General features: G+C 43.0%; 2 protein-coding genes across 2 annotated transcripts in view; both read left to right on the top strand.

Annotated features, from left to right (window-relative positions):
• The window catches only part of mical2b (microtubule associated monooxygenase, calponin and LIM domain containing 2b), a 38,887-nt gene extending 36,588 nt beyond the window's left edge, over nucleotides 1–2,299 (top strand). The window contains 3 exon segments of the mRNA XM_035157344.2: nucleotides 727–835; nucleotides 926–999; nucleotides 1,081–2,299. Coding sequence (XP_035013235.2) covers nucleotides 727–835; nucleotides 926–999; nucleotides 1,081–1,310 — 413 coding nt within the window. The 3' untranslated portion in view covers nucleotides 1,311–2,299.
• Nucleotides 2,300–3,479: 1,180 nt separating this feature from the next.
• On the top strand, nucleotides 3,480–20,006 carry parvaa (parvin, alpha a). Its single transcript, XM_035157354.2, has 13 exons — nucleotides 3,480–3,737; nucleotides 8,504–8,593; nucleotides 9,012–9,082; nucleotides 9,657–9,759; nucleotides 9,859–9,999; nucleotides 11,484–11,599; nucleotides 11,724–11,782; nucleotides 13,429–13,448; nucleotides 13,552–13,613; nucleotides 14,362–14,430; nucleotides 14,967–15,068; nucleotides 18,374–18,446; nucleotides 18,965–20,006. Exons 1-13 carry the CDS (start codon nucleotides 3,602–3,604, stop codon nucleotides 19,039–19,041), a joined length of 1,119 nt encoding a protein of 372 aa, XP_035013245.1. The 5' UTR covers nucleotides 3,480–3,601; the 3' UTR covers nucleotides 19,042–20,006.

Here is a 20,006-nt window from a genome sequence, read left to right as displayed (position 1 = left end):
GTGTGTGTGTGTGTGTGTGTGTGTGTGTGTCTGTGTCTTTTTATTTGTAATGTGGCTAATTGACATAAAACTGAAATATTTCGTTCTTTCTTCTCCGTCCTTCCCTCTCAACCCTGCTACATTCATTCATCTCTCCCTCTCTCCTCCCTCCGTCCCTCTCTCCATCCTTCGTCTCCTCCCTCCCTCCATCCCTCTCTCCTTCCTTCCATCCTTCCTCTCCTCCCTCCCTCCATCCCTCTCTCCTTCCTTCCATCCTTCGTCTCCTCCCTCCCTCCATCCCTCTCTCTCTTCCTTCCATCCTTCGTCTCCTCCCTCCTTCCATCCTTCGTCTCCTCCCTCCCTCCATCCCTCTCTCCTTCCTTCCTTCCATCCTCTTCCTCCCTCCTCCATCTCTCCTTCCTTCCTTCATCCTTCGTCTCCTCCCTCCCTCCATCCCTCTCTCCTTCCTTCCATCCTTCGTCTCCTCCCTCCCTCCATCCCTCTCTCCTTCCTTCCATCCTTCGTCCCCTCCTCCATCCCTCTCTCCTTCCTTCCATCCTCTGCCTTCCTCCCTCCCTCTCTCCTTCCTTCCATCCTTCGTCTCCTCCCTCCCTCTCTCCTTCCTTCCATCCTTCGTCCCTCCCTCCCTCCCTCCCTCCTCTCCTTCCTTCCATCCTTCGTCTCCTCCCTCCCTCCATCCCTCTCTCCTTCCTTCCATCCTTCGTCCCCTCTCTCCTCCCCTCCCAGAATCCTCTCAGTCGGACGACGGGGACGAGGCCCGGCTCTATCAGTCCTGGTTCAAACTGGTTCTGGAGAAGAACCGGTTGGCTCGCTACGAGTCTGAACTCATGATCTTGTAAGTTGCAGCATCTGATCTCACACACAGACACGACTCCTCCTCCTCCCCAGCAGAGGACACTCAGTTTTCTCCTCCTCCTCCTCTTAGTGCCCAGGAGCTTGAGCTGGAGGACACACAGAGCCGCCTGCAACAAGACCTGCGATGCAGAATGTCCGTCGAGGGTAAAGAAGGAACACGCACAACAACAAACTCGCTGATAATCAGGTATAATCGTTGGTTAACTTCCTCCTCTCTTCCTCCAGATACGAAGAAGAGCGCCTCCCAGCTCCAGGAGGAGCAGAAGATGCTGTCGGAGATCATGAGGACGGTGGAGAAGCGGGACATGTTGGTGTCTGTGCTGGAGGAGCAGAGGCTGAAGGAGAAGGCCGAGGACAGAGACCTGGAGAGTCTGGTGCTGTCCAAGGGCTACGAGCTCCACTGGGCCCCGGCGGACGACAGCTGGGGGCAGGAGCGGCAGGAGTGTGAGGGTTGAGCGTTGAGCAGGACGGACGGTACCAGCCATTTTTAAAGAAACAGAATTTTACCATAATTAATGTTGTGAGGATGGAAAAACAGCAACAGGAACATGTGGGGACCATTCAGGCGAGGGGCGGAGCCTGTAGAGCAGCAGGAGGCGGGACGTGACGTATGTGTGGAGATATGAGGCGTCGGCGCTTTTCAACAAAAGCTCCTCGTCTTTTTCGTCTGATTTGCCGTCCGAGCGAAAACTGCTGCGAACGTGTCAGGTCTCCTCGCTCGTCCTGAAGCTCTGAGTGTTTGTCACTGTGCGAAATTGTTTTAAGTTTGTGTCATAAAAACAGAGATGTGCGTTATTTTAGTCACTGTTGGGCACTTTGTGTGAGTGCAAGACTTCTTGTGCGTGTTTTAATATTTGTTTCACTTTGTGCTTGAACACTGTCAAATAATATTTAATGGTATTTACACTCGGACACTAATGAACACAGGGGAAACGTTATCCTGTCTGCAGGTGTGAGTGTGTGAGTCTGTGAGTGTGTGAGTGATGTAGCTTCTCACTGGACAGAAATATGCTGCTGCTCGTCACAGCTCAAACTGTGACGTCACAGCTCAGACTGTGATGTCACAGCTCAGACTGTGATGTCACAGCCCCGGAGCTGCTGGTCAGAGATGTGACGTGAACATTCCTCTCATTCAGAGGAGATTTCGCTCCGAGCTCCTGAACCTGCTGTCGGTCAAACTGCGATCGTCCTGCTGCTGCGTGAGACGCGAGCCGAAGACGAGGCTCGTCTTCCTCCCGAAGAGACGGATAACGTGTTTACATGAATCTTAATGTTTGGATAAGGAGCAAACACTTTCTCCTTCGGCTTTAAATGTTTGATCATGATGTGAATTAACACTAAATTAATTAAGTTATGTTTTCATGTGATGTTTCTGTGCATTTCAGTTTTATGCTGCTTCAAATCTTTTAAAAAGGAATCTTTAATAAAAATGAATTTAAAATTTTGATAATTGTCTTTTTTCACTGAGACTGGATCAGGAGCTTTTGTCTTTAAATAAATAGGAGCAGATTTTCTCTTATAGAAGTTCATCATTTATTATTTTATTTCGTTTTATTTAGATGTTCATAATATTCACCAACATGCTCTCAAGAATTAGATAATTATAAACCGATACATTTGAGAATAAATAAAAAAAGTAGATATACTTATATAGTAAATAATTAATATTCTTTGTTATTATTGTAAATTTATTCGTTGATACAAATTTTATTCTACTACTTCTCACCAATCAAAATAAAACAAGATAAATAAATATTACTTATGCATTTGTTTAGTGAGGAGTTTTTATTTCATTGTTTTATTTCATAATGTGTCAGGAGCATTTATCTGTTTAAAATATAAACTGTATAAAACAATATAGACGATATGACAGTTTACCTAAAGTGAAGCCAAAGCGTGTAGATTGCCATCTGGTGGCTGGCTGTGGTATTGGTAAAAACAAAATCTATGTTAGTGTACCCTGTCCCAATGAAAAAAGTTTAAATTAATATATATATTTTTTAATCTAATATAGTTCGTGCTCTCTGATGAAAGATGCATGTTTATATTTCCAATAAATGTAGTTTAAGTGTTTGGTCTAAAAGAGAAGGGCGCCCCCTTGTGGTGGAACCTGGCCTCTGTCTGGGACCCCTCAGCTCCTCACCTCCTCCCCGGTGTTTGGCCCCTCTGTCCCGGGCAACTCCTGACCTCCTCCCCGGTGAGGAGACACACTGTCCCGGGCAGCTCCTCCCCGGTGTTTGGCCCCTCTGTCCCGGGCAGCTCCTCACCTCCTCCCCGGTGAGGAGACTCCTACTACCGGGCAGCTCCTCCCCGGTGTTTGGCCCCTCTGTCCCGGGCAGCTCCTCCCCGGTGTTTGGCCCCTCTGTCCCGGGCAGCTCCTCACCTCCTCCCCGGTGTGGAGCCCCTCTTACCCGGGCAGCTCCTCCCCGGTGTTTGGCCCCTCTGTCCCGGGCAGCTCCTCACCTCCTCCCCGGTGTGGAGCCCCTCTGCCCCGGGCAGCTCCTCCTCCTCCCCGGTGTGGACCCTCTGTCCCGGGCAGCTCCTCACCTCCTCCCCGGTGTGGAGCCCCTGTGGCCCGGCCCGCTCCTCCCCGCTCCCCCTGCTCCTCCTCCCCAGAGGAGGGGCCTCTCACCGCGGTCAACTCCGGGAGAAAATGTCTGGAATTCCGTTTCCGCTTTAGGGAGTGGACAGATTTCTTTTTACTTCATCCCCCCAGTTCGCTCGGTTCTGTCCCGGACTAACGACGATGGCCTCTTCGCCTCAGAAGTCTCCGTCCTCCCCCAAGTCCCCGACGCCCAAGTCCCCGTCCTCCCGGAAGAAGGACGACTCCTTCCTGGGGAAACTTGGAGGAACTTTGGCGAGAAGGAAAAAGGCGAAAGAAGGTAAAACTACTGCGTTCAACTCCAAACTACACGTAGAAAATACTGCGAAAGAACAGCCAGGAACCAGCAGCAACTACTAATACTACTACTAATACTACTACTACTACTACTACTACTACTGCTGCTACTGCGTTTCACAAGTAAACATAAAGTTATTAACTTTTAATCCAGAGAAACAAAAAGCTGCCAGAAGTTGGAAAAGTCTCAAACAAACTATTAATCACAAGCCAGATTTGTTTTAAGTAAGTTTTCAGAATCAGAATTGTTTATATGTGTGTGACTGTGTGTGTCTCTGTCTGTGTGTGTTTGTCTCTCTGTCTGTGTGTGTGTGTGTGTGTGTCTTCTGTGTGTGTGTCTCTGTGTGTGTGTGTGTGTGTGTGTGTCCATGTAAGGTATTAAAGCTGTGAACCAGTGAGCACAGAGGGAGGATGAGTAAACACTGGATCCACCAGAACTTAACTCTGTTGTTGTGTTGTAGAGGGAGTCAAGGTCAGAGGTCAGAGGTCACATCACCAGCTCCCTCACCATGTGTAAACATCTGTTTCCTGAAGCTGCTGTCACACACGGGCTGAACATTGTGCACATTGATGCTGTAACAGAATTTGCGTCTTTCAGTCGTGACCTGCACCTCCTGCTGTGTTGTGCAGTCATGCATCAGATCCTCCTCCTCCTCCTCCTCCTCCTCCTCCTTCAGGTGAGAGGTGGAGCAGCAGACAGAGACAGGAAGTGATGTCATAACTCCGCTGCTGAGACCATGTGATCATGTTTACATCATCTCACACCGTCATCAGCTCTTCTTTTTCCAGTATCGTAGATAAACCTACGAGCATCCTAAATATAATAACTAGCATCCTAACATACTAGCATCCTAAATATAATAACTAGCATCCTAACATACTAGCATCCTAAATATAATAACTAGCATCCTAGCATACTAGCATCCTAAATATAATAACTAGCATCCTAAATATAATAACTAGCATCCTAACATACTAGCATCCTAAATATAATAACTAGCATCCTAACATACTAGCATCCTAAATATAATAACTAGCATCCTAGCATACTAGCATCCTAACATACTAGCATCCTAAATGTAATAACTAGCCTCCTAACATACTAGCATCCTAAATGTAGCAACTAGCATCCTAACATACTAGCATCCTAAATATAATAATTAGCCTCCTAACATACTAGCATCCTAAATGTAATAACTAGCCTCCTAACATACTAGCATCCTAAATAAGCCAACAAGTATAACTGTTAATCAACCAAAACATTTGTTGACCAGTAGCATGATCGAGACAAATCTTCCTCCCGGTAGGAAAAAGGAAGGGACACAAATATTATTACACTCCAGTTATATAGATAACTGAAATCAGATATATAATCTAAACAGTTTTGCCACAATTCAAATAGAATCTGGTTTTTGTTGAGGTGTGAGTAATTGTTTTAGCCGTTTAGCTCCAGTTCATCAAAGACCACCTCTCTACTGCCCTCTAGGAGAATTCCAGCCAATTTTGGCACAACAGCATAATAGTGGACAGGCTCTGGGGGTGTAAAGGTCAGAGGTCAGATCCAGAACAGCCGCTCTGGAGCTCAAACGCTCTCGATCACCTCAGTGAACCTTCCTCCCTGATGTTTATAAATCTCTCTGTTGGACTTTAACAACCAAGAATGTGTCCTAAATAAAAACGGTGTTATTATTTAAAAGCGGCGGCGTCGCTCTGGAAACTCGCCGCGCTCCGCCCGCCGCTCGTGGTTAAAGGCCACGTTTTATCGCGGGAGGAGAAAGGTCTCCGTCAATTGGATGATTGCTTTGTGTCAGTCAGGATCCTGTTGCACAGCTGAGCCCCGTCTTTATATCGTCTCTGTCCGCGGGACACGCAATCACATTACATTCATGCTGGCTCCTGCACACACACACACACACACACACACACACACACACACACACACACACACACACACACACACACACACACAGTGCAGTGTGTCTAGGTTCTGTGATTTGATGGAAAACTCTGGCCGGTCGCTCTTCAGTTGATCATTGATTAAATCTAAGTCCTTGTGACGTCCATGGAGAGAGAGAGAAACGAGTGAATGAAAAGAGGGAGAACGAGAGACTGCGGGACGAGGGTGAGGATATAATGCTAAACAGAAAACAGCAGGAAATATACTGTTATAATTATAATATATATATATTTATAATTGTGTGTCCCTGTCAGAGACATTAGAGCTTTAGCCTTGTGGGGCTCAGGATGAGCCGCAGGGGGAGAAGCTGGTCCTGGTGGCCAGGAGACGATGCTTGAGTCTGGGGGACGGAGACAGACAGAGAGACATGGGCTGTGGAGCGCTCTGCCCTCCAGGTAGGACACAGCGACGTGGCGTTTTACACGGTTTGAACCGAGTGACGGCGTATTGTCGTTGTATGGCACAGTGGAGGGGGCGGGGGGTGAGGACGCCGAGGACGCTTGTGATTTTCTTTTCAGTCGTAAATTCAGAACAAATCAGATCTCTAACATGTTAACAGGTGGATCTGCACAGTGGGATTGTTGCAAAGATCCTCGTCGACCTCGTCTGAGCGAAACAAGCAGACGAGTTGAGACCTCGGTCGTCTCACCTCAGTGACGCGTCAGATCCCTCGTGTTTCCTCTAACGTCTCCAAACGTCTCCACGTATTTCTCCTCCTGAAATAGCACAAGTGGAAGTTACAGTAAAACCAGAGAGTGTTAATTGGTCTGGTGTCATTTTAACGCAGCTGCAGCCCCACGTGAGTTTCTGCACATCACAGCAGATATTAGAGGTTTTTAATTCTTCCTCTTTCCTTCGTTATCGTTTTTTAAAGAACTTATGAGGTGATGAGGGAGTCAGAATTTTTTTAATAAAGTCGAGTATTTTGTTCACATGTGATTTCACATGACCTGAAGATGAAGATGATGATGATCATGTGTTCAGCTCTGCTGTTTGAGGGGAGAGTTTATTTTTAATCTGAGGTGTGATGAGAGGAGCTCAGTTGTGTTTTACAGACGTGTCCGGTATCATTAAGTGTAATGAAGTTAAAATGATTTTTAAAACACAATAAAAGGCATAATAAATTCTTAAAAAAGTAAAGGTAGCTTAATCATGTTATCATGTGCAGAACTTTATATAAAAAAAATGTTTTCAAGCTACATAAGAGGTAAGAGAAATGAAAACGATAAAATCTGTATATAACATAAAAGAACCGGTTGAAGAAGTAATATAACACAAAAAGATAGAAATGTTTAACATAATAAAATGACATTAGAATAAATACAATGATGGTGTGACCTTGTAAAATAGTTTAGTTACAGGCAGTTTTCACTTTTCAGTCTGGATTTGAATTGTAAAAGAGGGTTTGGAGAAATGGTCCTTATTGAATTATGACCTTACTTGATTCAGTCTTATTCTTTAATAACATAATGAAGTTCACGTTTATATGTTGATGCAGAACTGAGGCTTCATGTGGTTCTGTTAGATGAGTGGGTGATAATTTACAGAATGAAGAGAGAGGGAGGTATGTGTCACTCTGTAGGAATACTCTCATACTGTGTGTGTGTGTGTGTGTGTGTGTGTGTGTGTGTGTGTGTGTGTGTGTGTGTGTGTGTGTGTGTGTGTGTGTGTTCATGCAGACATGCTGCACATGTGGATGGTGTTGATTAAGAGGATGTTGTTCCAGTGAAGGCAGAGAAATGCACAGGATGTTCACTCGGTGCTCTCAACACACACACACACACATAGACACACACACACACACACACACACATAGACAGACACACTCACTCACACAGAGCAGTCTCCTCAGGTATCTGAACAACGACCCGCTGGGCGTCTGTAATTCCCGCTGAGAAGCAGGAGGTCGCCGTCTGCTCGTGGTTGTTTTGCTCATCACAGGAACACGTTCTGTCTCCGCTGATCTGAACTGAACCGACTGTGGACGGGTCGTTTTCAGGGGCTTCACAGGAAGTGACATCATGAAGCCGTGTCGTGGTCACATTGAGCCGCCGCATGTTTAGCTTGTTATTTTTTCCAGTTTGGACAATTTATATAAAGACGTTAATCCTTTAACGAATTAAAAACTAAAACATTCACATGTTCAGCTTCTGAAGTTGAAGATTTCAGAAGAGTTTTATTTTCCTACATTTAAAATCTTTGGGTTTTAAATTGATGAACTGCTGTTAACAAGATTAATTAATTAATTGATTGATTGATTGATTTCTTAATTACTCCAATAATTAAAATGAACATTGGAGCCTGATGGATATGGACGTCTGGAGGTTGATGCTGATATTAGAGAGTAACAAAGTTCCAGAATGATGATTACTAAGATTTTGATCAAACCCTTATGTCAAAGAAATGTAACTGAGGTTTGATATATTATAGTTCAACCATAAACTTTATTATAAATAACTAAAATAAATAAGAGACACAACAAAATATATAGAACTTGAATTAAGAAAATAAATTCCAATCATCTTTTCTGGATTATCTACTTTGTAATGTAGTTTTATTTAACATACACACATTCAAAATGCACAGTTTAATCCAGTTTGAGGAAAGTTTGGTAAAAACTACAATAACGTATGAATGTCAGAAAATACTGAGACACATTGAAAGTATAGAATCACAGCAGCTGTGTCGTTTTTTAACAGAAGAATGTGAAAAATTCAGGAAAAAGCCCGTTTGCCGTGTCTGATGTTTTTGTGACGTGATGGAAACTGAAAGCTGCTTCTTGTTTGTCGTAGTGTCTGAGCTTCAGGAGGAAGGAATCAACGCCATCAACCTTCCTCTCAGCCCTTCACACTATGAGCTGGACCCTGAAGACACCATGTTGGGTAAAAACACCGTTACACACCAAAACAGCTTTTCACTTTGAAACCTTGACGCTTGATAAAGATAATAATGTTTCCAGGGAGCAAAGAATCTACTGAATACAATTTACACGGTTTAATACAGACGTCTGCTTTTGTATCTAGACAATAGGGATAAGGATAAAATCTATGTGTATATATACACACAATAAATATGTAAAACAGGTGAAAATACAGATTTCAGTCGGCTACTAGACGTTTGGCCAAATCAGAACAAAGTTGACTTTTAAAGGCCTGAGCTAATATTTGGTTGTTTCACTCCGAGGTCCTACAGATCATTCATTTTGTAAACAAAGGTTTTTTCTTTAAAAACTAAATCATGCAAAGCTAAAGTCAAACTAACAGATCCCCTGTAACATTGATGCTGTCTCTGCTCCTCCAGAGGAGAATGAAGTTCGCACTATGGTCGACCCCAACTCCAAGAACGACCGAAAACTGCAGGAGCTCATGAAGGTGAAGTTTATTTTTCTTCTTACCAGTAAAAGTACGAGTCAGTTGTTCGCTCTCGGATCGTCGGAGTAAATAAAACACAGCTCAGGAGTCAAACAGTCCAAAGACTCTGGAGGAGAGTTTTATTATCAGGCTTATTTGTGATTTATGTCCCAGTGGCTCCGGCTTCTGTTTCCATGAGTGATCTCAGCTGAACGCTCAGATTCCAGAGGCAACACAAGGTGTGATTTGTTGTGAAGAGTGAAAAAGATTAGATTCATGAAAGTGGTTCAGAATTCTTCATATTCTCAAAGTTTCCTGCTGAATATTGGAGATAAACTCTGGTTGTTAATAGCTTCTGAGTGTTTTTAACTGATCTCAGTTCAGCTTCACTCTTCAACTGGAGCTGATTGTGACAGTTGAAGCTGACTCTCAGTCAGTTCTTCTCACAGGAGATGGAACCCACTCACCAGGGTCACAGAGAACAGACGCTCAGGGAGTGAAGGAGGAAACATGTTCAATTTAAAACATCAAATTCACGTCAATACACTTCAAGTTGAAATAACAAGTCGTCTGTTTGTTATTCTGCTGACGTCAGGTGTTGATCGACTGGATCAACGATGTTCTGGTGGGAGAGAGGATCATCGTGAAGGATCTGGCCGAGGATCTGTACGACGGGCAGGTTCTGCAGAAACTGTTCGGTGAGGAACTGAAACGTGGACGAGCTTCCTGAGAAAAGAAGGTGAATGAAAATCATATTGATTTTAACGTCTTCGTGTCTTCGTGTCTTCGTGTTTCAGAAAAGCTGGAAGGTGAGAAGCTGAACGTGGCCGAGGTGACCCAGTCGGAGATCGCCCAGAAACAGAAGCTGCAGACGGTTTTAGAGCGAATCAACGACGAGCTCAAACTCTCCACCAGAAACATTCGCTGGAACGTCGACTGTAAGAAACGTCTCTAACATATGTCTCTAATTTCACACATTGGTTTGTACTTGAAATTAAAATTATCTTAAATAACAAAAGAAGCATTTAAAAGAAGTTAAATCGAGAAGTCAAATTTCCCACTGAGCCGCTTCAAAACTAAAAGAGAAGAAAAACTCTTATTATTATCACAAATATTTATATAAATAGGTGGAATATTTCCCCGTATTCTGAAGTTATATACATTAAAAGTTACATCCAGCCCATGCAAACATAACGTAAAGAAATAAAGGACCCGGCCACAGCTTTAATCAGCCTTCAGACATTCTGCCGCTCTCACACCAGTTTGTCCGTGAAAAGCTGTTTGTGCCAGAAGTCTTTAAAAGAGAAAACGCTAAAGAGCCGTGAATAACGTGGAATGTCATTGATTTTGCTTTTCCCTGCTTTTCTTTTACAATCAATTCACTTTTGTTTGTCGCTACTTTCATCCTCCATTCACGCGCTCGCTCCCTGAGGTAACTTCCTCGGAGCCGACAGGTTTCATAAGAGGCCGTTGGTTCGTGTGCGCTCTGTGATTTTTTTTTTCCCGTTGCCGCGGGATACAATCAAAGGGCCGGCTTTGGACACTTAATTGATCCTGGTTGATGTGTTTGTATCCAGAGGTAAATCCTGTTTGTTCAGTCGACTAAAGACCAGTCGCTCAGGGAATCTTTACGGTTCTTCTCCTGTGTAAAAGCTTTTTCCACTTCACTTCACTTCAGGGCGACTTCTGCCGTCGTGTTACGTGACCTTGTCGTGTAAAAAACCTTTGATTCTATAAAAAAAAAAAAATACTAGAAAATATGTGGCTTGTAGGATCTTTGGCAAACAAACGCCGGGAGAAAGAAATCACAAAACATATAGAGGATAAAAATGTCAATAAATAGAACGTACGTGAGGAACATGTCTGAGTGTTAATGCAGACGATGTCGTCTTTGTCTAAAATACAGTTTTTATTAAGTATTTCACTTGAGGTTCTGTTGTTTGCAGGTTCTGTTGTTTGTCGTCTTGTGTCTCGATCGTTTCTTCAGTTTGAACAAATCCCATCTTTAAATACACAAGTAAAAATAACTGTGAGCAAATGACTAAAGACAAATGTATTAAATATAACGTCAACAAATAATAACAATAATAATCAGACTGGGCAGAAGAGGAGGTTGTTCTGTTATAGGTTTGTAGAGGAACCAGCGTGAGCACGTTTAGAACAGTAACAGTTAAATAAAATAACTCAGAGTAAGTTGGTGCTCAGATGGATTTAAACGTTAGAAAAGCAGCAGATATCTGTTCAATAACTAATATTCAGGGATTCAAGGGAACATGTGAATAGTAAACATGAAGTTTTTGCATCAGAAAACATAAACTCAGATTCTGATGTCTGTGTTTTATCGGCCAAGCGATTCATCCAATCAGGTTCTAGTTGATCGATAATCACTTATTTCTCTCTCTCTCTCTTTCCTCCACGCTAGCGGTTCATGCTAAGAGCATAGTTGCCATTCTCCACCTGCTGGTGGCGCTGTCGCAACACTTCAGAGCACCGATCAGATTGCCCGACCACGTTTCGATCCAAGTGGTGGTCGTTCAGGTGAGTGGGACCTTGTTTGCATCGTCTTCATCTTCATCTTCTAATTGTCTCGTGTCGTCTTCTTTAGTAGAATGAAAATATAGAAAATCCCATATTTACATCTTTTCGTTTCTTTGTCTTCCAGAAGCGAGAGGGAATCCTTCAGTCCAGACAGATTCAGGAGGAGATCACAGGAAACACAGAGTAAGAACATTTCAGCTTCTTTTAAACAGCCTCCATTGAACCGGGGGGGGGGGGTTATTTACATCACTGAGTTTCTCCTGTTGACACGAATGACAGGAAGTGACACGTTGACACTGAAGCTCTGGAGAATAATAACTGTACCTGTGTATTATTTACTGATTTTTGATTTCTGGGTTTTCAATTCAATGGGAATCAAAGTTCAGAGTTTTCAGAAAGTTTCCTTGATTTCTGAGGAAAAAGGTCTAATGGTTTAAAAGCAGAGAACAATGATATCGATCATTTGTATGTGGATATTGACTAAGTGAAAACGTCATGTCAGTTCTCCACTTTTATCTCACTAAACTAAAGTAGTGAGAATTATCTTTGGATCTGGACAAACTTCATAACTCATATTAAAATGATAGTTTTTATGATACTTTGGAAAGAAAATACACAACACGATCTAAAACAACGGGTAAAATTACAGTTTATATTAGAAATGATCTAATGAGGTGATATACACCCTGCACACACACACTGTATATACACATAATATATATAAATAATAAACAAATAATGGGGAATATAAAGTGAATAATTCCTTTTCACATTGACATGATGACGTGTTCCTAATATGATTGGTTTCTAAAGGTCACTCTATCTAATATATAAAGAACTCATGACTGTGGTGGAACGACAAACTTTAAATATCGTTATATAACTGTGCTTATTTTATTTTTTACTTCTTCAGGAGCTGTTATATAAATCAAAAAATCATTGTTTCTAACCAGAGATGTGATTTCACCCTTTTAGCTGAAGAATTAGAGCATTAGCATCACGTGCACACTTTCTCACGCACACTGGCTGTGAGGCTTTCCTGCAGCCTGACAGCAGCAACCAGGGAGATAACGGCAGGCCAACACACACACACACACACACACACACACACACACACACACACACACACACACCTTTTGTCATGGTAGATGGATACTGTTAATAACACACACACACACACACACACACACAGAGGCTCAAACACACTCGCATGGTCACAGTGGAAACACGGTTATTACCACACCAACAGGAGCCGTGCCCAGACCTGCCTGCCTTTGCCATCACAGATTACACCATGAACATGTGTGAGAGTGCCTCTGGTGTGTGCGTGCGTGTGTGTGTGTGTGTGTGTTTGTGTGTTGCTGCCATTTCTTGCTGGCCTGCCCGCTGCGATATCGCTTCCTCTGGGACGCTCACACTGCAGCGCTCCCCCGACGCTCCAGAACCCACCTGACCCCGTCCAACAACATCATCCCGCCGCGACAGCGTCATAATGGACGAGGGCGGCTCGTCCCGGTTCATTGTGTTAACACCCGGCTGCGTTGTGGTGCAGGGGAGAGATTGTTGCATTGTGTTGCAGTATGTGGTCATTGTGAACGTCCCAGGTCATTTGAATACCCGACGTGTTTCCCTGTTAATCAAATTATGATGATACCCGAGCTGCGGCATTGTGTTGTCACCGCGGTGACACGATCCAGCCATTCTCTGCATTCCTCTGTGATCCACCTGGAAGCACTCGTCTGGTTTTCTATAAATAATAAGTGTGAAATTGTCAATAAGGAGAACTGACCTCTGACACGTGTGTGTTTTTGTCTCCTCTCTTTTCAAAGGGCCTTCTCTGGCAGACATGGTAGGATGCGCCTCTTTTCATTTCATTTCTGCTTCTGGCTTCACAAATGCTCACGTCTCATTATTATTCTTTAGTGACGATTCGTTTTGTGTTTCCTCCGCAGAGCGTGACGCCTTCGACACCCTGTTCGACCACGCGCCAGATAAACTCAATGTCGTGAAGAAGGTACCGGAGCCTGTTCGATGGCCGTGTTTCGTCACCAAGCTTGTTCAGTCTCGTAGTAGAGAGCGTAACGCCGGCCACAGGCCAAACAGTCAATTCAGTCAAACTGCAGAACAGTACACACACTCATGAATATCAGCTCCTTTAATATGTCACAATATGAAAAAAAGGGATGTAAAGAAATTCCAGCATCCAACCTAAAATGTAAATGTTTCCTTTCTTGGTTCAAGTCCCATCCGTCCACCAAGTTCTGTGGAAACCTGGGTCGTTTTGCTCGTGCTGCGTTCGGCAGAAGTTTAGCAGAACTTAAGTTTTCATGAGGCAACGGAGGCACAAGCCAATCAAATCAGCTTCATAAGATAAGATAAGATAAAATATTCCTTTATTTGTCCTTTTAAAATTGCAATATTAAAGCAGCAAGAGTCAAAAATAGGAATCAGTGAGTAATAATAAGTAACATGCAATACTTGAGTGTAAGGAATATAAAACATATTTCTATATAAAATCATAAGTTTACTTCTCCATCAGTGCAACAGTCTTTGTTCTAAATCTTCCGACAGCTCCTGGAAACTAAGACTCAATCACATCTCACCTGCTTTCGATTGTTTTATTGCTTCAAGCTGATTAAATCATGACTTTGTTTTGTGTACTTTGTTTGTTTCTGTATATTTGTGTTTGTGTGTTTAACTAGTGAAGTGTGTGTAGATTTATGTTCACTCACTGTTTCTACTTCTGTGGTTTTCTTTTTCAGACATTGATCACATTTGTGAACAAACATCTGAACAAGCTCAACCTCGAGGTGTCGGAACTGGACACACAGGTATGACACACTCTCACACACACACACACACACACACACACACACACACACACACACACACACACAGTGAGTGAGTCTCAGCTGTCAATCATGACGTCTCAGAAACATCAGAAGAACGACCTGAAATGACAGAAACCATCTTTATTTGACGTGTACTTTGATTTTAATATTTTGGTGAAGCTGGGTTAATGACCTGTACTGCAGCCAGCCACCAGGGGGCGTCACTTGTAAGGAGCTGTCATGTCGTCCACCTTTTATATCTTTAACTTGTTCCTAATCATTCTAGTTAGTTCTTATCACACTGATGTTTGTGGACGTGTTCATGTTTCTGATGAGTTGGATTTGAATTACTTAATTAAAATAATTGGTGAAACGTCATGATCGACAGCTGAGACTGACGATTGGTCGATTGCACATCTTGCTGATGCTTCACCACTATTTCTTGATATTTCTGGAGTTTAATGTTCATAGATTAATTTTTGATTCATGATGTGTTCAGTGTCACATCTCCTCTCCGTGTGTTTGTGCTGCCTCAGTTCGCAGACGGGGTTTACCTGGTGCTGCTGATGGGGCTGCTGGAGGGATACTTTGTGCCGCTCTACAACTTCTTCCTCACACCAGAGAATTTTGACCAAAAGGTAAAGTGTGATTCATCTCATCTCATCTCAGAATCAGAGGAATAAACCTCAGATATTAAAAACAATTATCATTATCCGCTGTGTCAAACAGTTCTTCTGATAACTTTGTATCTGACTCCGTTAATGGATTAGACGCTTTTAAATCTACAAAATAAATACTTCACTAAATGAACATTACACATTATTGCACAGAAAATAGATCCATAGCTTTTTTTAAATTTTTATTTCCGTGCAACTACATTTACTGTTGAACTGAACGACCTTAGTTTGTTTTTAAAGATAAATGTGATCAAAAATGACCTTGATTTGGTCTTAAATTAATTTTAGAATGAATTAAAGCATCAAAAAAAACCTTTTGTAACCTTTCACAGGTATTTATTAAAAACCACAGCTTCATCCAACCTTGAAACTATTTGATTTTTCAACCCAGTTCACTGATAATGAACCAGAAGCCTTTTACCAGCAGCTTCTGTGGGAATGTAATTACTTTAAAGCAACACTATGTAGCTTGTACTGAGTAACAGCGCCCCCTGCAGCCACAATAATTCAGTCGGGCTCCTACTCTATCAATGTGTCGAGCTCTGACTGAGTCGAACACAACTGAACACTGGATATTACCCATGATCCTCTGCTTCCTGACCCAGAAGATCTGCAGCTGTAACAAATCCACTGAACTCTGTAGAAATCTTCATATTTCAAAAGGTTTCCTGCTGAATGTTGGAGATAAACTCTGGTTTTTAATAACTTCAGAGTCTTTTTAACTGATCTACAGTTCAGCTTCTCTCTTCAGCTTGCTGGTCATGAGTCTGACAGTAAACAGTATAAACAGTATATACAATACACTGCACAGCCCCTGATGTCCGGACTTCACTTCATATCTTAAAGCAGCTTTGATAAATCCACTGAGAAACCGGACTGTGACTCGTCTTCTCGTCTCGACCTATCGTCCGTAAGACTCCTTAAGTCCATGCTCCGTCTCTGAGGAGGAGCCTCGTGCACTCGCAGCCTCGTGCACTTTGAGCCAGGACTCGGCTCCTCTCAATAGCTTGATAAATGCCATCCGTTTCCCCCCCGAGCCCATTCAGTGCGGAGCCATCCCTCCTCTCCATTGGCCTCTGCAGTACTACGGCATTCTGAGCAGGCGATCTGCGGGGACACCACAGTAGCCTTTTGTTTGGGTCTTGGCCAGGAGCCCCTGCCAGGCTGGAAAACAGAATGGGCATCGCTACTACAATGTACACGCAGCACGCGCACACACACACACACACACACACACACACAGACACACACACACACACACACACACACACACACACACACACACACACACACACACACACACACACACACACACACACACACACACACACAGAGACTCCTGGCCTCAGAAGGACAGGCACCAGCCCCTCAGCATCTGTAATCTTCTATTGCACAGGGAAACGCTGAAGTGGCTTAGGGGCTCAGCTCTATTACTGTGTGTGTGTGTGTGTGTGTGTGTGTGTGTGTGTGTGTGTGTGTGTGTGTGTGTGTGGTGTGTGTGTGTGTGTGTGTGTGTGTGTGTGTCAGCAGTGAAAAGTAGTGTCAGGCATGAAGAAAGCACTCCTGCCTCTGCTCTGTAGATCTCTACTCGAGGCTCATTCTCTTCTTTCTTTTTGACTCATGCTCATCACACAATAAGCTCTTGTTGGGCAAAGCTTTTAGTACTTCACAGCAGGGCGACACACACACACACACACACACACACACACACACACACACACACACACACATGCTCTCACACACACACATGCTCTCACACACACACACACACACAAAACATCGTTCAGCTATTTCCAGCTCTTCCATCTGATTGGTCTTGTACCACTTTTGATGTGGGTTTTTTTTATGTCCAAATAAAGATGGACGACATGACAGCTCCTTATAAGTGAAGCCGAATCATGTCGACTGCAGTGTAGGTCATAAACCCCTCCTCCTGCATGTGAGTGGATCTTTATCTCTGGGGGGGGGGGTAACTCATTATGTTCGCTTCTTCTGTCGTCTGTCTTTACTGTACGTCTATTTGTGTACATGTGCTGATTCTGATGTGCGACACAAGACCCACGCTAACGAGAATATCACGATACAGCGATTCTGCGAGAATCTATATATATATATATGTATATGTATATATATATATGTATATCGTATATAATCTGTGTAACTGAGGAAGAATTCAAAATGCTCCCGTGTGTTTCACTCGCTGCAGTTTTACAGACACAAACTGCGATGAAACCAAAAGTGCATCAAGTCTTATCTCAGTCTCTTTAGTCTTTAACAAACTCACTGTAACGTGTCAATCTACTTATAAAATGTATAACTACACATCGATAATCGTATCTCATGAGTCAGGACGACGATATGTTGCTCTGTCGATATTTTCTCTGACCCCAATTAATCTCCCCTGTGGGTTTCACCTCGCTCCAGCTTCATAACACACAGTAACACAACAGGCTGTGTCCTCCCGTCCTGTGTGTGACGTCTCTATCAGTGACAGTATCGGTGTGTTGGAGGTTTTGTGAGTGACACCGGCGACACGTATCCATTGATAAATGATGGAGCGGAGTGTTTGTGCAGCTGCTGCCGGCGGCTTATGGTCTTACAGAGCCGAGCCGTGTTGTGTTTGCCGACACAGGAAGCTGTGGTAACACGACCGAATCGACCCGGAGTGTATTGTGGGATTTAGCAACGTTCTCTTCTCAACAAGGAGGTGTGTGTGTGTGTGTGTGTGTGTGTGTGTGTGTGTGTGTGTGTGTGTGTGTGTGTGTGTGTGTGTGTGTGTGTGTGTGTGTGTGTGTGTGTGTGTGTGTGTGTGTGTGTGTGTGTGTGTGTGTGTGTGGTTGTCAACACGGGCCTGTACAGCTGCTTTCAGACATTTTCCTGCCCTGAGTAAAATGTCAGGGTGAGTCCATGTGAGAATACAGTTGGAAATTATTCATAAAACCCACAACGTGTTGATCACGTTTCTAACGAGCAACGCACGAGAAACTGGAAGAATCAAAATCTCTCGGGATGAAAACGAGGATTTAAACACGAAAGACGAGTCCAGAAAATGTTTGGACCCATATTTTCCAACATTTATATAATAACGATAATATATTTTATTTTATTTCACATTGCTTTTCTAGACACCGGAGAACATCTTACAATAAATCATCACTAGTAACAGGAATGATTGAAATAAAACTTACTTTAAAGGTTTAAAAAGTCGACTTAATGTTATGTGTGTGTTTTCTTGTGTCCTAACACGTCTGTCCTCGTCTCTGCAGGTCCACAACGTGTCCTTCTCCTTCGAGCTGATGCAGGACGGAGGTCTGGAGAAACCAAAGCCCCGACCAGAGGGTGGGACACATTTACAAAGCTTTATGAAATATAATAAAATAAACCAGACACCATCACAACCAGCTGGGATCCATATGATCATGTTCCAACTCCTGAGTACTGAGTAGTTATTACTACATCAAGTACAAGTACAAGTACTCATGGGTCAGAGCATGATGGTCCATTATTGAAAAGCTAAAACATTTTGAAATATTTGTATTGTGTTGATTCTGAAATGGATTCAAGTTTAAACAACCTCGATAAAACCAAAGCTGCTCGACAGCGTCGGCTGATTCTCGTCAGCAGGAAACCTGAATCATTATTTATATATTTAATATTAGTTTTAAATGACAGGGACAATGCTCATTATGAAACTCTACTGTAAATGAGCCAGTTTTCAGCTGTAGTCTCAAATCAAATACATCAGACACATGCATATTGTCAGATAGGACCTACTGTGAAGGTTTAGTGGATCAGATTCTGCAGAACAAAAGACCTCAGCTCTAAAACTCCTCTGTTTCTCTTTTTGTTTTCTCCAGACATTGTGAACTGTGACCTGAAGTCCACACTGCGCGTCCTCTACAACCTCTTCACCAGGTACAGGAACGTGGACTGAGCTCCACACGCAGCACGAGCAAAGAGCTTTTTCCTCCCTGGACCACATGTTTATCAAACCTGTTTGTTTTTCACCTTCTGCTTGTTGGAGAAATGTGTTTTTTTATCCGAACGCATGCGTCACATTTTGTATCTGCTGAACGATGCACCACTCGAACCTGAATCCTGCAGAGACATTCAGCTTCTGGCTTTTTATGTACAAACTGGGCATTTTCTGAACAGTCCTGCAGAAAAACGATCAACTCAATGAAACGGACATTATTAACGTTGATTTAAATCCAGTTTCGCGTCCGACTCGTGTTTAGAAACGTTATAAACACGCCCACTCGCTCACTGGGAATGTTGTGATCATGCAAGAGGACACGACGGATGATCTCTGTGGTGGGAAGCTCCGTGTTCCTGTTCACAGCAGATCCACACAACCTAAAGCTCCCGTCGTCAGATATTCTTATTCTTCTAAAGGAGAGAATTTGTAATGAACGCTACTTTTTTTAATTCAGAAAAAAAACAAAAACGTTTCCTTGTATTTATTCTTCGTTCTAACTTCCTCTCTCTCTCTCTGCTCCTGTTTGTGTTTGTTGAACTCGTCTTCTCTCCTCTCGTCTTAACGCTCCACGTCTTCTTTTTTTGATCGTGTGGAAACATTTGACCAAAGCTGTTTTATATTCACACTCTAAAACCTTCATAAAGGCTTGTTTTTGTATTATGTGCTGTCTTATTCTAAAAGGAAATACATGAGCATCGTATAATCACTCCGCTGCTTGGTACGTTATATACGTTTATATTTTTAATACTCATTGGATCTCACTCATTTCTGCAGGATAAATAAAATGTGACTGAATATACAGTGTGTCCTGCAGCATTGTGTGCGTTGCTGTTTGTGTGAACTTGAGGTTCAGGCTGACGACATCATGCTTCTATTTAAGTTTTAATGCATCACGTTCAATAAATCATTCAGCTCCTCAA

This window comes from Hippoglossus stenolepis, chromosome 5 (assembly GCF_022539355.2).
Source record: "Hippoglossus stenolepis isolate QCI-W04-F060 chromosome 5, HSTE1.2, whole genome shotgun sequence".
Lineage (NCBI taxonomy): Eukaryota > Metazoa > Chordata > Actinopteri > Pleuronectiformes > Pleuronectidae > Hippoglossus > Hippoglossus stenolepis.
The sequence above is the reverse complement of the archived record's forward strand: the minus strand, read 5'-3'. Positions and strand labels throughout refer to the sequence as shown.

Bases quoted from the DNA above. Each gene is read 5' to 3' on its own strand.
- parvaa (XM_035157354.2), top strand. From the start codon at position 3,602: ATGGCCTCTTCGCCTCAGAAGTCTCCGTCCTCCCCCAAGTCCCCGACG. The intron at 9,760-9,858 runs GTGAGGAACTGA...TTCGTGTTTCAG, and splicing joins GGTTCTGCAGAAACTGTTCG to AAAAGCTGGAAGGTGAGAAG. The intron at 11,600-11,723 runs GTGAGTGGGACC...TTTGTCTTCCAG, and splicing joins TCCAAGTGGTGGTCGTTCAG to AAGCGAGAGGGAATCCTTCA.